The sequence below is a fragment of the Schistocerca serialis genome, chromosome 7, assembly GCF_023864345.2.
Source record: "Schistocerca serialis cubense isolate TAMUIC-IGC-003099 chromosome 7, iqSchSeri2.2, whole genome shotgun sequence".
Lineage (NCBI taxonomy): Eukaryota > Metazoa > Arthropoda > Insecta > Orthoptera > Acrididae > Schistocerca > Schistocerca serialis.
In genome coordinates this window covers 188,917,835-188,935,567 of record NC_064644.1, presented here as the reverse complement: position 1 = coordinate 188,935,567, position 17,733 = coordinate 188,917,835, and the positions used below count along the sequence as shown (strand labels likewise).

The following is a 17,733-nucleotide window of genomic DNA, read 5'->3' as shown; positions in this document are numbered from 1 at the left end:
ACTAAACAATGCGTGCATCTTACACACGTTTGCAGCTCCCGAAGGTAAGGTTAGTGGCCACCCCTGCCGCACAACTGGCGCAGCGGTAAGACGCTGGACGTGTTCAGGACAACGGTTCGGCAGAACAGATCGCCGTCCGACCCTGAAGATTTAGGTTTTCAATGATAGCCCTAAGTCGCTTAAGGTGAATTCTGGGATGGTTCCTTCGAAAGGGCACGGCCGATTTCCTTCTTCAATCCGATCTTGTGCTCCATATTCTGATGTCCTCCCTACACAGCCCCTTTAAAACGAGGGAGATTTCTTGCAGGTGTTTCGCGGCACGGCAGGACCGCGTTGACGAGGGGCTGTCGTGTTGCAGGGCTGTACAAGGGCTCGACGGCGCAGGGCGTAGAGTGCGGGACGCGAGCCGAGCGGCCGCGGACGCTCCGCCGCCTGCGCAGCGTGTACGAGGGAGGCGGCGCCGGAGGCGGCGTCGGGGGCGGCTCCGGGGGCGCCGCGGACGCCGGAGCTACCGCCAACGGCCGTGCCTCTGGCGAAGACGCTGACAAGCCCAGTGCCGGCTCGCTGTCCATCTTGAGCCCGTTCGACGAGCAGGAGGAGTGGGCTAAGATCTCGGAGATCATGGCCTCGTTTGGCACCGGGCTCGTCCGCGAGTCCGTCTTCGTCAGCGATCTCGAGAAGGAGTTTCAGAGCAGGCTCGGTGAGTTAGCCGCGCCAATTACTTCCGCGTTCCGTCTTCCGTTCCAGACAGCAGTCCACTTTGCACCCGTTACGTATTTCTTATTATGGAGATAGAAAAACTGGTCAAAAACTGGTCACGAGATGGGAGACAAGGGGGCAAATAACACGAAATTATGACGTATTGTCCGCAAGTCATAGTTCTTTGGTCAGAAGAATATCGCAGATGTCCATGTCTTGTAGGATCCTAGACCATGTTGTAGGCCAAACACTGCGACCTTCCTGGTGAAATGTACAAGTGACAGAGGTTAATTTCTAACGTCCCTTCAACGACGAGGTCATGAGAGACGGACACGATCTCGGGTTTGGGAAGGAATCGGCCATGCCCTACCAAAGGAACCATACAGGCATTCATCTTAAGCGATTTAGGGGAATCACTGAAAACCTAAATCTGGATGGGGATCTGAACTACGTCTTCCCAAACACGAATTCAGTATCCTACTACAGCTTTTGTATTGTCTGGGAAAAGATGTAGCAGGTGCTTGCGTAGGTGGGTGCCTCATCACATCTAATAGCACTGATCAGAACTCTATACAGTAATGACCCCGCAACTGTGAAGACAAGTGCCATCACGTCTGATTTCTTCAGCATGTCTGAAAGGTGCCAGACAAGGTCCACCGCTACGGCCGCAGGTTCGAATCCTGCCTCGGGCATGGATGTGTGTGATGTCATTAGGTTAGTTAGGTGTAAGTAGTTCTAAGTTCTATGGGACTGATGGCCTCAGAAGTTAAGTCCCATAGTGCTCAGATCCATTTGAACCATTTTTAGACACTCTCCCCTCGCCTGTACGTCTCTTGACTATCTCAAGTCTAATATTAACAATCTCCTGTTTGTGGATGACACGTGCTTGTAGCCAGCAGCGAAGAAGAACTTACTCAGCTATTGACAAAAATCAAGAACTTTAGTCTGTCATGAGAGAGAGATGAGGTCCCATACTCTGAAGAGCATAGGGGGCGATGCGGGTCCTACTGGAGATGGTTTGCCATTGCCTTCCTCCGATCGTAATGGGGATGAATGATGATGATGATGAAGAGGACACAGTATCACCCAGTCTTCTCGAGGCAGGAAAAATCCCTGACCATGCCGGGAATCGAACCCGGGACCCCGTGCGCGGGAAACGAGAACGCTGTCGCAAGACCACAAGCTGTCATATGGATTAGAAATCAATGTCAGAGAGTCCAAACTCCTCGGAGGAGGACCTGTCCAACTCACAGGTCATTGAAAGCAACTGAAAGTCATACATTCTTTCATCTGTCTTGGATCAGCCACCTGCGACACGGTAAGTTGTGAAGATGAGATAAGAAGTCGAATTGCAGGGAGAATAGCTATAAAGCAACTCACCAAGGTCTGACAGAACATGGGGGATAACAAACAGTACAAAGATCTTGCCGGTTGTGACTTTCGTATTTTCCATCTTATTTTACGGTTGTATACAAGGGTCCTCAAAACCAGAGACAAGCAAAGTATTGCCGCATGATGCTGGTATAGGATGCTGTGGATAAAATGGACCGAAAGAAGAAATGGGAGGAAACATCGAGGGCACAAGCCGAACTCAAGAGCAGCCAGCTGGTGGATGGATCAAATCAAGGTCTCTAGACTCTTCGGTGTACGCTAAGAGAAGCTGGTAACCACCCGGAATTGCGACTGCGTTTAGTTCATGGGGTCACGACGCTCAACAGTTAGTTTAGCGACTTGTGATTATGATGATCTTACCACTGCGCCACTTCTCCCGGCGAGCTAACTATAGTCTTATTTCAAAGAATCTAAACAGATTCAGGGAGAACCGCTCATTCGAACACGGTTTACTTTACTCTTTCACGATATATTGCTAATAGTAGATGCAGAAGAATAGGAACATTTCATCTTCCTGAATTTCCGAAAGGCGTTCGTCACATTTCATCGTCTACAGCTACCCAAGATATTATCACACGGATATCTTGAGAGGTATTCCATCTGGTCGATGAATTTTACTTTTAGACCTAGTATATTGTTCTGGACAGCGAATGTTCTACAGATACGAAAGTTACAGCATAGGTCTTCAAAAGAAGCGTAATATGACCTCTAAAGTTTTCAATACGCATAAACGATTTATCAGATAGCATTGGCAGCACTATAAGCGCTTTTGCTAATGATGCTGTTGGGAGTAGGGAAGTGTCGTCTTTCGGCGATCGTAAGGAAATGCTGAAAGTCTTGCATAAAGTTTCCTCTTTGTAAAAAATTTTCCGTTCTATTGAGACAGGTTGCTACGCAACCGATTTCGAATTATTTCAGAATAAAAACAGTCTATGTTGCGATGTTATACTACTTTGACACAATATGATGACAGCCCAAAAGGGTGAAACGCGTAATTGAAATCTCAATAACGCGTTCCACTCTTTCGGGCCGTCATCAGATTGGGTAAAAGTAGTTGGATATCTAACCCAGCCGTCATACGGCTTTATGACAGATGGTTTCCATATCCAGCTACTCTTACACAATCTGCCCCAAAAGCGTGAAACGCGTTATTCAGGTTAAATAACCTCGTAACCAAAACTGTTTTTATGTTGAAATAATTTCGTCTTTGTGTTAGGAATGACAGTTCTCTTTGAACACGAATAAATGAAGTATAATGCCCATAACAAAGAGGAAGCTCCTGGTACTACTCGAGTGCAAAATCAGTGATAAACAACAAGAGCACATGTCGAAGTGATATGAAATGAGACGCGCACGTATTAAGGAAGCCGAATGGAACGCACCTGTGGAAGTAATCGAATATAAGACGCCAGTCGACACAGTCTACAATTTTATTTCAATTGTCTGGAATACAGGTAAAGACGACAGCAGACGGAAAAGGATTCAGACACTCGCTGCTACTATCCCATCAGGTCAGCGTACCCCTTACGAGAGTCTAACAGTGATGATAGGCAAAATTAAATGGGAAACTCTGGAAGATATTCGATATAATTCTCGCGAAGCCTTGTGTGTTGAGTTTGGAGAAGCTATATTTGAAGAGTACTGTGCGAGCATTGTGCTGACACCAACGTATATGTCGCTTAGAGATCGTAAGACTAGAGAAATTAAAAAGCGTACGGAGGCATATAGAAACTTACGTTTTTCTTGCTCAATAAGCGACTGAAATAAGACAGAAAAATGGTAGTACAGGAACGATATACTATCCACCACTGATTTGGTGCGTAATTTTGTGACTGAAAATTTTAAAATGTTCTAAGACGTCCAGTTTTCAGCTTTTGTTTTGTTTGCGTTGGATGCTTAGGCCGTTGTCAACATTGTCAGCAGTATGTGGACATCGTAGAACATTTAGAAATTTTCAGGAACAAAATTACGTACCGAATCACATCCATACAAGACAGATAGCGAATACGCTAGAGTTCTCAGTGCCTCCGATAATCTTTGGCTTAAACCTCTTATTTCGTATTATCTTCTGCTGTCCCGTCAAAAACATCATCTCCCCAAAAAGTTGTTAAATTATTCTCTTTTCATTATGATTTACGTAATCTTTAGCAGTATTAATAAGCTTATATTCTTAGAGTGTAATATTCTTAGAGTGTAATTTTGTTTCTCAATGCATGATACCTGTAGAGTAGACCTACTTTAAGCAAGTGTCTATGGCCACACAGGATGTTTATTTTTTTATGTCAGTACCTCAGTTCATTGACGATACATTTGCAATGAAACCAAACAACTTAGAGAAATTTCACCATATGTCAACCGTTATTATTATTATTATTATTATTACCATTGTGTGCATCAATTACAACAACAAATCCAATGCAGATTTAACAAAGACATATACATGAGCAACTACTTATAAAGATTAAATACCCGAGACTACACATGAGTGTCGGAAGAGTCACTCCAATGGAACACCTCGTATGCTTCATGTATTAGGTCTACAACTTTGCTTCCGCCGTTTTGCAGTAGACGGCATTAGTGGAATGTAGTGGCACAAGTCGTAGGTCGTTAGTGCCATACAGTAAGCTTAGGCATTTGAGAATATAACGCCATCAAAATATTAGTCGATTTTTGATTGAATCTTAAAGTTATTCTCGGCTAAATATGTCAACTTACGAGTCCAATTCTCGTCATCTGCGGGAGGTTTTAATTTTCTGCTTTGATATGAAGAAATCTGCGGCTGAGACTCATAAAAAGCTGGGTAAGACCTATGGTGAGACGCCTGTTAGTGACAGAACTTTGCAGAAAATGGTGTCCTGCTTCAGGAACTGTGATTTTGACGTTGAAGACCGGCATGGTTGTGAAAGAGAGGAAGCGTTCGATGCTACTGCAACCGACGGGAACAATCGCAGCAGATCGTTATCGAAAGCAGTTGATGTGTTTAAGCCGATCACTGAAAGACAGACGGCCACAATACAGCGGTAGACATGAAAAGATGATTTGCGGCATGACAGTGCTCGACCCCATATCGCAAAACCCGCCAAAACATACCTGGAAACGTTGAATTGGAAAGTCCTACTTCACCCACCGTATTCTCCAGACATTGTTCCATTTGACTACCAACTTTTTAGTTGAATGTCACACGACCTGGCTGCCCAGCGCTTCCTGTCATATGAACAATTGCAAATTTGGATCGATGCATGGATCTTCTCGAAAGACGCCCAGTTCTTCCGCCGAGGGATTCGTATGTTGCCCGAAAGATGGAAGAAAGTAGTGGCCAGCGATGGCCAATACTTTGAAACGTAAATTTTTTGTAAGATGCTCGCAATAAAGCCTTGAACTTTGAGAAAAAACGGCGGAAGCAAAGTTGTAGCCCCTGTAGATTCTTGATCACTACAGGGAATGGTCTATTAAGGACACTCAGTTACAATTTGACTCTTCTCTGAATACTGCCACAGTCACATGGACTGTCAGTACAAAAACTCCACTTTTGCATGTTATATTTGCAGGTACCTTCTCTAGTCTGGTTAAGCTGTACCCACACCCCCCTAGGATGATGAAAGCCTGGAACTTCAACAGTTGGGTTGTCAATAAATTCATTGTACAGCGTATTCGTGGCTTGCCACTCACGTTTCCATTCAGTGTCACTGTTGACCCAGTGGAGAGCATTTGGACTCCTTCTTCGTTATTTGCTGGTCTTTGAGGCGTTTCCTAGGCAGCGAGAGTTAAATTTCGTGAAGCAAGATTGACTCATTTTTAGAAACTTGCAAGCGAAAGTTATAGAGAGCCACTTTTCGACGAAATCGAACTATACAGATGTTTGATAGTACTGGCAGCAAATACATAGGTGTAAATCTGAGTCTGACACTAATGGTTCTCATAGAGGCATTCAAATGAACATCAACTTTCTTCACATGAGCACTACGGAGTCAAACTCCTGCACAATATTCTGCTGCAGTGTATACCAGCGCAAGGGATGCTCCACTGAGAACTGATGTACTCGTATTTACTCCCCATGTGCTACTGACCTCCTCATGTACTACCTGCCAGCGTCCTGGCCAGGTTCACTCTTGTTTGTACCTTCTTACAAGGGAAAGATGGCCCACTGGATAGTCCTTGAAAAACTGAAGAAAGATCAAGCATGAAAACAGGAAGAAGGTGTACTGAACCGTGGAAAAAATAAGCGAAACACAAACTGTGAATCGTTTTAGATTAGCATGTGCAACATTGAACGACTCTGAATGACCATGGCGTCGCGGTCATGCGGTCACGGTGTTGAACTCACGGTGCTGAACTGCAAGATGGGAGATCCGGGTTCAAATCTCCCTCACATCCAACCTTCTCTCCTTTTACAAAATTATGAACTGTCCGTCTGGTCATCGACCTGTCTGTTTGCTGTTTTCAAATTTATGTATGTATCGTGGTGTAACGTCCGTTGGCAATAGCGACGTGTAGCGGAGGGACCTACAGTACATTGTAAGTAGGCTGTTTAGGTTTTCTTATTGGTAACGCCACCTCTGTATGAAAATCACTGGCTGTGCTGTGTGCAGTCTGTGGCTGCTTTGCATTGTTGTAATACTCGCCATTGTAGTGTTAGGCAGCTGGCTGTGAACAGCGCGTAGCGTTGCGCAGTTGGAGGTGAGCCGCCAGTAGTGGTGGATGTGGGGAGAGAGATGGCGGAGTTTTGTAATTTGTCATGAACTGCTATATATGACTATTAAGGTAAATACATTGTTTGTTCTCTATTAAAATCTTTCATTTGCTAACTATGCCTATCAGTAGTTAGTGCCTTCCGTAGTTTGAATCTTTTATTTAGCTGGCAGTAGTGGCGCTCGCTATATTGCAGTAGTTCCAGTAACGAAGATTTTTGTGAGGTAAGTGATTTGTGAAACGTATAGGTTAATGTTAGTCAGGGCCTTTCTTTTGTAGGGATTTCTGAAAGTCCGATTGCGTTGCGCTAAAAATATTGTATGTCAGTTTAAGCACAGTCTTATGTATAATTTTTCAAAAGGGGCGTTTCAACATACCTCCTATCCCTAGAGTTCCGTTTTGCAAGTTTTGAGCCTTGAATTTCTTAACTGTCACACAATTCACACCCTCTTGTTTGTTGTTTTCATTTCTGTTAGAGGTCCATTTGGCATCTCGCCTGGTGTGACTATTCATCACATTTACTTGTGACGGTAATATGTTCTTATCACATGATTCATATGCTAAACCAGTGTATAGTATGACGCCATGACTACAGAAGGAGAACAGACACATCTATGACCGGATGGACATTTCATAAATTTGTGAGAAAAAAAGGGGCCCGAGGGAGGTTTGAACACATATCTCGCTTTTTTGCAGTCCAACACCGCGACCACGCAAACACGACGTCGTGGTTCTAGCGAGTCGCTCGATGTTGCACATTCTATGTTGCTTCTTTCTCACAGTTCAGTGCGCCTTCTTCTTGTTTCCATGCTTGATCTGCATTCAGTTTCTGACGGGCAGTCCACAGGGCAATTTTACCACTAAATCTGTGGGGGTTGCAATGGGGAGTTTCCCTCATTAGCTGTGTTGGAAAGGTGTTTATGATACATCAGCGTACTGTGATACAAATTCTCGCAATATGCAGGAGTTTTCTAACACTGTAGCTTTTTTTTTTTTACTATTGCTCATAAGGTTTCCTCATTATATAACAACATAACATTCCTCAAGTGTGACTGCTTCGTCAACACATAACGCAAAACCTCAATTAAAGCTTGGAAACTTAACAACGGAGTTTTCGATCTGAGATTCGTGTTGGAACTGAAAACTTAAATAACCGAAGTACAGACAGCCGACGAACTTTTATTCATAAATTGTAGATATTTCTACACTGCCCACTCCTCCGATTTGACGTATGTATGCGTCTCTACACTAGTCAGAACGCGTACTTTAGTGGAAATGTGCGTCGAGAGGCATTTACGAAAGGGGCAATGAAGTGAAAGCGAGACAGACCGTATAGTACAAATGTACAACACGACTTTGATATACTAGTCGTGTATCACCAATTGAAGCTGAAGCTTCCTCAATTACAATCAGTCACTCAGTTTTGCAATGAATACAGACCATTTTATTCTGTAACGTTATTCAGAAAATTACTTGTAAAAGTTGCTAGTGATCCGGATTGGGGACCATTGCGTAATTTCTTGTTTTTGTATGTGTTTATGCTAGGTTGTTTACTTGGCTAATACCTTCCACATAAGCCACACAAAGACGTGGCGTTCGGCACACGTATAGGTCGCGCAGGATACAGTGGCCAATGTGTAGTGACCAGGTTTCATCCAAAGCGCTGGGAGAGTTCATTCGTTTGTTCAGCAGGGGAAGGCGACAATCGTTTGCCACCTTTCGGCCAGTCGGCGATGACAGAATCGACGCGTTCGCCCTGCAGTCTTTCTCATACGATTTTACAGAAACTATTGAGTAAAAAAAATTCATTTTTGCTTTGTAGCTTTATATGTCAGTTTCATTATGATATGCCCACAACTGCGTTAATGCGAATAGTTATTGCGGTATTTGTGTGGAAATAATACGCTGCACAAAATTCTAAAAAAAATTGAATGAAAAATAGGGATCGCTATGATATTTGTTTGCCGCATATTATGCAATATGTTGTTGCGTACGAAATTAGGCTAACATACTGAATTATTCTTTGGAGTTTAATCGAGCTCTCTGTCACCAGTCTCGAGAAAGCTGGTCTGACCTAGCGCACTCATTTGCCTTCGCACCGTGCCAGCGATAAAGCCAGAGTGAAATATTCACAACATCCCTCGTATTTCATAAACGGTTTGAAATGTCGAAATGAAATTTCAGCAAATGATAGAACACAAAGAGGAGAGTATTTTGCTGTATGGTTATTATCCAACATTTGCGTCTACCGCGTTATTTCACTAACACCAGATTTTTCCGATGAAAGAACGTAATTTTTAAGCGTCACAGGTAGATGGTGAAACGAGAAATACTGTGCGTTTTGGAACAACATAAGTGAAGTCATTACATGTTTATTTTGTATCGGGATACACTTTTTCATAAGATGCTGAAGTTACTTTTTCTCAGTTACTCACTTAATAAACTTAATAAACCACTGTTTCAGAATTCTCTCGCAATTACATCTGCACAACGTGTTAGTGAGCTGAGACCGTGTAAATTCCGCTGAGTTTTGGCAAAAGAAGCAAGTTTAACAAGGCAAAAAGAGAAATGTGTAGGTTTTACTCAAAACTCTCCACTCATGACACTTCTCTGAAAGTAACAAATGATTAACAAACCAGGTGAAAATAAATCCCTGCACTTTCGGTGGAATTCTTCTTAGATACTCACCAAGGAGGAGGTGACAGTAGATTTTTTTGAGTGGCCACCGTGCAAGTATGGGTGTGGAGAGGCCCCACTCAATATTTACGAAAAATGTAAGTGTAGGCTTCAATTTAGAACGGCACTTCCCTTCTGGCACTCGGCATTTCCCCTACAGCGCCTGCCCACAGCCCCCACCATTACTGCTCTCCCCACACACAAGTCCGCAGCTCGTGGTCTAGTGGCTAGCGTTGCTGTCCCTGGATCACGGGGCCCCGGGTTCCATTCCCGGCCGGTTTGGCGATTTTCTCTGCCCGGGGACTGGATGTTTGTGTTGTCCTCATCACATCATCATCTTCATCGTCATTTGTGATCGTGTCTACATTGGACTGTGGCAAAAATTGGACTGTGTAAAAATTGGGACTTGGTACGTGCGCTGATGACCGCGCAGTTGAGCGCCCCACAAACCAAACATCATTGTCTCCCAACACATGCCATGCTGTCTGTGCATCTACCGGCCAGCGTGTTCTGCGTGCTCTATATCTGTGCTCCAGTGCCGTCTAGTGGGCTCCATATCTTCTTCTGCAACGCAGACAGTACAGCTTGACACTACAGTTCGAGCCTTACATCTGTCGGGTTTCTTGCTGGCATTAAGTTTTTCACTGATGAAGCTTAAGCTTCAATTGACGATATGTGGCTGGAATGCCAAACTCGTGTTGTGCATATGTACTCTGTGGTATATATCAGAAGCTCACATTTTGTTACTCTTGACTTTATTGTGACCATTACAAAACTCTTTTAACTTCCACGTTACCTAATTGACATAAAGTCATCGAGTAAAACAGAAGTGACTGTGGCGTTTTACTAGGCAGTATTATAGGCCCTCAGCTGTTCCTTATGTTTATAAATGATTTAAGAGACAATCTGAGCAGCCTTCTTAGGTTGTTTGCAGATGATGCTGCCGTTTATCGTCTACCAAAGTCATCGGAAGAGCAAAACCAATTGCAAAACGGTTTAGATAACATAACTGTATGGTGCCAAAATTGGCAATTGGCCCTAACAAGGGAACCTCCCCATCGCACCCCCCTCAGATTTAGTTATAAGTTGGCACAGTCGATAGGCCTTGATAAACTGAACACAGATCAATTGAGAAAACAGGAAGAAGTTGTGTGGAACTGTGAAAAAATAAGCAAAATATACAAACTGAGTAGTTCATGGACTACATAAGCAACATCAAAGACAAAGTGAGCTCAGGAGCGCCGTGGTCCCGTGGTAGCGCGAGCAGCTGCAGAACAAGAGGTCCTTGGTTCAAGTCTTCCCTCGAGTGAAAATTTTACTTTCTTTATTTTTGCATAGTTATTATCTGTCCGTTCGTTCATTGACGTCTCTGTTCACTGTAATAAGTTTAGTGTCTGTGTTTTGCGACTGCATCGCAAAACCGTGCGATTAGTAGACGAAAGGACGCGCCTCTCCAATGGGAACCGAAAACATTTGATCGCAAGGTCATAGGTCAACCGATTCCTCCACAGGAAAACACATCTGATACATTCTATACGACACTAGTGACGGCATGTGCGTCACATGACAGGAATATGTTGTCGACCCACCTAACTTGTACACTTGACGAGTGGGTAAAAAGATTCTTCTACGTTGCCCGATTTAGGTTTTCTTGTGGATGCGATAATCACTCCCAAAAAAGTGATGAAAACATAAGAGTTTCGTCACATAAACTGAAAATAAAAAATTGAACTTTTTCACTTGACGGAAGATTTGAACCAAGGACCTTTTGTTTGGCAGCTGCTAACGTTACCACGAGACCACGGCGCTCCTGTGTTACCAGTCTCCTTGATGTTGCATATCTTCCCATAAACTACTCAGTTTGTATATTTTGCTTATTTTTTCACAGTTCCACGCAACTTCTTCCTGTTTTCTCAATTGATCTGTGTTCAGTTTTTCAAGGCCTATCCACTGTGCCAACTTATAACTAAATCTGAGGGGGGTGCGATGGGGAGGTTCCCTTGTAAGTAATGAAAAGTGTGAGATCATTCAAATGAGTGTTAAAAAGATTCCGTTAAACTTCAGTTACACGCTAAATCAGGCAAATCTAAAAGCCATATATTCAACTAAATATCTAGGAATTACAAATACGAACAACGTAAATTAGAAAGAAAATGGCTCTGAGCACTATGCGACTTAACTTCTGAGGTCATCAGTCGTCTAGAACTTAGAACTAATTAAATCTAACTAACCTAAGGACGTTACACACATCCATGCCCGAGGCAGGTTTCGAACCTGTGACCGTAGCGGTCGCTCGGCTCCAGACTGCAGCGCCTAGAACCGCACGACCACTGCGGGCGGCAAATTAGAAAGAACACATTGAAAATGTTGTAGGGAAGGTGAACTCAAGACTGAGTTTCATTGGCAGAACACTTAGAAGATGCAATAGATCTACTAAAGAGACTGCTTTCATTATGTTTGTCTACCCTCTTTTGGAGTATTGCTGCACGGTGTGGGATCCTTACCAAATAGGATTGACAGAGTACATCGAGAAAGTTCAAAAAAGGGCAGCACGTTTGTACTACCGAAAAACGGGGAAGAGAGTGTCACGGATATGGTACAGGATTTGGGTCGGATATCATTAAAAAAAGGTGTTTTTTGTTGCGGCGGGATTTTCTCACGAAATTTCAATCACTAGCTCTCTCCTCCGAATGCGAAAACGTGTTGTTGATGCAAACCGACAAAGGGAGAACCATTCATCATACTAAAATAAGGGAAATCAAAGCTCGCACGGAAAGATACAGGTGTTCTTTTTTCCGTGCGCTGTTCGTGAGTGGAGTAATGGAGAAGTTGTGTAAAGGTGATTCGCTGGCCCTCTGCTAGGCACTAAAGTGTGATTTGCAGAGTAGCCACGAAGATGTAGCCGTAAAAAGGAATTTTTTTTATTTGTCAGGTCATGAGATCATGCGATAATCTCGAAACGAGCCGTGACAAGTAACTATAAAGAAATTCTTCAAGCTTTCCTGGCGAGGCGTTGTCATATTAATTAATCGGGTTGCTGCCGGTTATTCGCGTCTTTCCTGCACGATATTTCAACTGCGTGACTCTCAGTCTACTGGCCGTAGTGGCCAAGCGGTTCTAGGCGCTTCAGTCTGGAACCGCGCGACTGCTACGCTCGCAGGTTCGAATCCTGCCTCTGGCATGGATGTGTGTGATGTCCTTAGGTTAGTTAGGTTTAAGTAGTTCTAAGTTATAGGGGACTGATGACCTTCGATGTTAAGTCCCATAGTGCTCAGAGCCATTTGAACCATTTTTGAACTCTCAGTCTTCTTCAGGTGCTGTCTGATACTGATTCCAGTGCTTGCTTGCTTTGTGTCATCTCGAAGCTGCAGCTTCGTTGGGATGAAGGGTTCGCAGGTCTAGCTGCTTTTCCTTCTTCTTCCTCTGGTTTGATTTTCGGCTCATCGCGTCTTGGTTTGTTTCTTCTGGTTTGACACTCTTCTTTTTCCTTCCTCTTGTTGCCTGTGCAGCGTTGCTACTCTCTTATCAAGTCCTGCCATCATGTTGTCTCAGTGAATCGGATTCCACTGTTTTTTTTTTTTTTTTTTTAAGTGCAGGTGGAGCGCCTCCACGCCCACTCTGGCATGATGGCCAACTCAAAAGGTCTACTGCCATCTCTGCATAAGGGCTTAGTTTTCACTAAAGTGAATTGTCGCAGGATGTAGGTGCTGCGATGTTTGCGTACGTCTGGTTACGGTTAACCATTAATAAGCGCTCATCTGGAAATAGATTGGGTCGATGTCAAACGAAGGGTAGCGCTTTGAAGGACAGAGGAAAAAAAAGTGCCAAGGCAAGAGCCAAAGGAAAAAAACCTCTCCTCTGCGATAGTTAGGTCGGGTGGTAAGAGCAGTAGCGGATGTCTTGCTGCCAGCGGTAGGTCGTGCAGGGGTAGGCTTTGTTAGTGGTGGGTATCATGCAAAAAAAAAAAAAAAAAAAAAAAAAAAAAAAAAAAAAAAAAAAAAAAAAAAATGGCTCTGAGCACTATGGGACTTAACATCTGAGGTCATCAGTCCCCTAGAACTTAGAACTACTTAAACCTAACTAGCCTAAGGACATCACACACATCCATGCCCGAAGTAGGATTCGAACCTGCGACCGTAGCGGTCGCGCGGTTCCAGACTGAAGCGGCTAGAACCGCTCGGCCACACCGGCCGGCGGTATCATGCATGTCGATACCTTTGACGTTGTGCGGTGGTGTTGCTCGGCGGCTGCGGCTGGGTGCCGGTGTTGAGCTCTCGTTCAGCGTCAGCGACCTGCAACAGTTAGATTTACTATCGTCTTTGTGTCTGATAGGTCATTTATCGGATGCACAGTGTAGGGTGATGTTGGCGAATTGTTTGTGCGTCAGTGGGCGAGCGGGTCGGTCCCCTGCTGTGGCCTGTTGGTCGGTTCTAATAGCAGCTGGTAGTTACCAGTCAGTGTTAATGATATGCAGGGGCTTGCCGACGTTTGTCGCTTGTTAGTGTATGTTAATTTACCATAGGTGACTATGCCCTAACTAGTAGTGTCTTTGGCCGCTTGTGCTTCCACCTATGGTTGCGATCGTAGTTTCCCAGAGTGAGAATGAAAGGATTGTTCGAGTGTCTCGAGTTCCTGTATAGTCGTGTGGCGCGTTTTTTGAATACTTCCTTGAGGGTTTCAAGGCGGTATTCTTGGTGAAGATCCACGGTGCGTGTGTAGCGGGGAACTTGCTAATGATTCGTAGCACTTTGTTCTGTATGATCTGCAGGTGGCGCAGTCGTGTAGGAGCTGCATATCCTCAGACGGGAGCTGCGTACGTCATTAAATGTCCAATCAGTGTCATGTATATGGACCTCGACACCCTCCTATTCAGTGTGCTTTCCATGTTGAGCATTGGGTAGAGCTGTTTGAGCCTCGCGTGCGCTCTGTTGGCAACGTCCTCGATCTGGTCCCCCCATGTAAGTTTCCGGTCCAGCCAGACACCTAGGTATCTGGCTTTCTCTCGGAAACGTATTGGGCGTGTGTGTAGTGTTTCGGTCTACTGAGTTGATGTTTTCTGATTCCACTGCGGAACTAGTCCGGTATTTATGCCTACGTCGTGCTAGGGGCTTCCTCTGCGGTCCGCGCCGCGTCTGGCGCTCTGTCCGTGGTGTGCGCCGACCAATAGCAACGGCTGTAGCGTTTCCTTCTAGCCGCGGCTGTTCCGAACGCTGTGCGCGTACTTTGTGGTTATTATCCGTTGTCAATACAGCTGGATTAAGTTCTGATTGGCTTCCAAGCTATGCTAGACGTTTAATCTTCCGATTCTCGTCATTTGAGTTCTTCTGTGTATTAGGACGTTCTGTTACCGTGCTGTGTCGTGTTAGGCGTTCCGTCCGAAGTTCTTGCCCCCCCCCCCCCCCCCCCGCCCCCCCAAGGAGCGGCTGCAGTGTCACTTTCAGGCCGATTGTGTTCAAAACGTCGCTCGAGACTCGGAAGAGCGCCCTCAGATACTTTGTCTGTTGTCTGAGGTGCCATTTCACGCACGTCCTTAGTTACATGTACTGGGCTGTCGTCTCTAGTTCCATCCTTATACTTGTGTCCCTTGGGGTCTGGATGTTGTCTATGTTGCTTCTTCAGAAGATCGAGTGCTGGGTTCCAGGCCGAACTCAGCTGGAAACCGGTGTCCCGGTTAATGAGACTCTCCGCAACCTTAATATCGATAGATTCTTTGATGATGATGTCTCAGTATCTCGATGTTTGTGTTAAAATGTTGTTATCATTATACCTCATAGAATGATTGAGTTCTAAACAATGTTCGGCAATCGCTGACTTGGTTGCCTGTCTCAGTCTTGTGCACCTTTGGTGCTCTTTGCACATGATGTCAACTGTCCTGGTCGTCTGGCCGATGTATACCATACCACATTCATATGGTACGTGGTAAATGCCCGGTTTCTGTAAACGCAGGTCATCCTTCACATTCCCTAGCAGAGCCTTAATCTTGGTGGGTGGATGGAACACGCTTTTAGTGTTATGTTTGCTGAGAATTCTACTGATTTTTACAGATATCGGCCCAACATTTGGCAAATGTGCAATCGTTTGCGTTTCTTCTTGTATCTCTTCAGGATCCTCTCGTGGAGAAACAGGGCGCAGCGCAGAGGGAACGCCTAGCACAGCGTAGGCATAAATACCGGACTCGTTCCACGCTGAAATCAGTATCGGACAGCACTTGAAGAAGGCTGCGAGTCACGCAGTTGAGATATCGTGCAGGAAAGACGCGAACAAGCGGCAGAAACCCGATTAATCAACATGACAACTATAAAGAAATTCACAAAAATTCTTGCGCGAAGTCAGTCCAGTGTTCAAGTGCGACGTGCATACCATCGTCGATTCAGCAAGAAGCCGCCTCAGCACAAGCAGATTTATGACTGGTATACCGAATTGTACATCTACATCTACATTTATATTCCGCAAGCCACCCAACGGTGTTTGGCGGAGGGCACTTTTCGCGCCACTGTCATTACCTCCCTTTCCTGTTCCAGTCGCGTATGGTTCGCGGGAAGAACGACTGCCGAAAAGCCTCCGTGCGCGCTCGAATCTCTCTAATTTTACATTCGTAATCTCTACGGGAGGTATAAGTAGGGGGAAGCAATATATTCGATACCTCATCCAGAAACGCACACTCTCGAAACCTGGACAGCAAGCTATACCGCGATGCAGAGCGCCTCTCTTGCAGAGTCTGTCGCTTGAGTTTATTAAACATCTCCGTAACGCTATCACGCTTACCAAATAACCCTATGAAGAAACGCGCCGCTCTTCTTTGGATCTTCTCTATCTCCTCTGTCAACCCGACGTGGTACGGATCCCACACTGATGAGCAATACTCAAGTATAGGCCGAACGAGTGTTTTGTAAGCCACCTCCTTTGTTGATGGACTACATTTTCTAAGGACTCTCCCAATGAATCTCAACCTGGCACCCGCCTTACCAACAATTAACTTTATATGATCATTCCACTTCAAATCGTTCCGTACGCATACTCCCAGATATTTTACAGAAGTAACTGCTACCAGTGTTTGTTCCGCTATCATATAATCATACAATAAAGGATCCTTCTTTCTATGTATTCGCAATACATTACATTTGTCTATATTAAGGGTCAGTTGCCACTCCCTGCACCAAGTGCCTATCCGATGCAGACCTTCCTGCATTTCGCTGCAATTTTCTAATGCTGAAACTTCTCTGTCTACTGCAGCATCATCCGCGAAAAGCCGCATGGAACTTCCGATACAATCTACTTGGTCATTTATGTATATTGTGAAAAGCAATGGTCCCGATTCTGGGAAATCGGTTGCGTACGCAGAGAGAAAAGTATTGTTCGGGCACGCACGTCTGAAAATGTCGAGCGTATCCGAGATGTGCTCACACACAGCCTTCGGAAGTCCACCAGACAGGCTGCGGTTTCGACGTTTCTCGAGAAACGCATGGTGCACACGTTGGAGTCTACGGTATTGTGTCTGCGCGAATATAAATATTTGAACCTTCCTCTGAGCAATGTATTTCTACCTTCCATTGTTTGTCTGCAATAAGAAAATTAAAATCTTTAGTTTTGAATGATCTTGCAAATAGCAGGCCGGCCGGTGTGGCCGTGCGGTTCTAGGCGCTTCAGTCTGGAACCGCGTGACCGCTACGGTCGCAGGTTCGAATCCTGCCTCGGGCATGGATGTATGTGATGTCCTTAGGTTAGTTAGGTTTAATTAGTTCTAAGTTCTAGGCGACTGATGACCTCAGAAGTTAAGTCGCATAGTGCTCAGAGCCATTTTTGCAAATAGGAAATGAACTTTACTGAAATTTTGTTTGACAGACTGTCACACGTTCTACGGTAATCTTAACAAATTAGAGATTGTAATATCTACCTTATATATCCTTTAGAACTACTGACAGCCTTGGGAGAGCCAGTCCTGACAAAACTCTACCATCTGGTGAGCAAGATGTCTGAGACAGGCGAAATACCCTCAGACTTCAAGAAGAATATAATAATTCCAATCGCAAAGAAAGCAGGGGTTGATAGATGTGAAAATTACCGAACTGTCAGTTTAATAAGTCGCGGCTGCAAAATACTAACGCGAATTCTTTACAGGCGAATGGAAAAATTAGTAGAAGCCGACCTCGGGGAAGATCAGTTTGGATTCCGTAGAAATGTTGGAACACGTGAGGCAATACTGACCCTACGACTCATCTTAGAAGCTAGATTAAGGAAGGGCAAACCTACGTTTCTAGCATATGTAGACTTAGACAA

At 44.6% G+C, this 17,733-nt stretch overlaps 1 protein-coding gene across 1 annotated transcript in view; it reads left to right on the top strand.

Annotated features, from left to right (window-relative positions):
- The window catches only part of LOC126412962 (ankyrin repeat and SAM domain-containing protein 1A-like), a 209,926-nt gene that overhangs the window by 68,154 nt on the left and 124,039 nt on the right, over nucleotides 1-17,733 (top strand). The window contains exon 3 of the mRNA XM_050082854.1: nucleotides 359-700. Within this exon, the coding sequence (XP_049938811.1) occupies nucleotides 359-700 (342 nt within the window). The remainder of the gene's footprint in view (nucleotides 1-358; nucleotides 701-17,733) is intronic.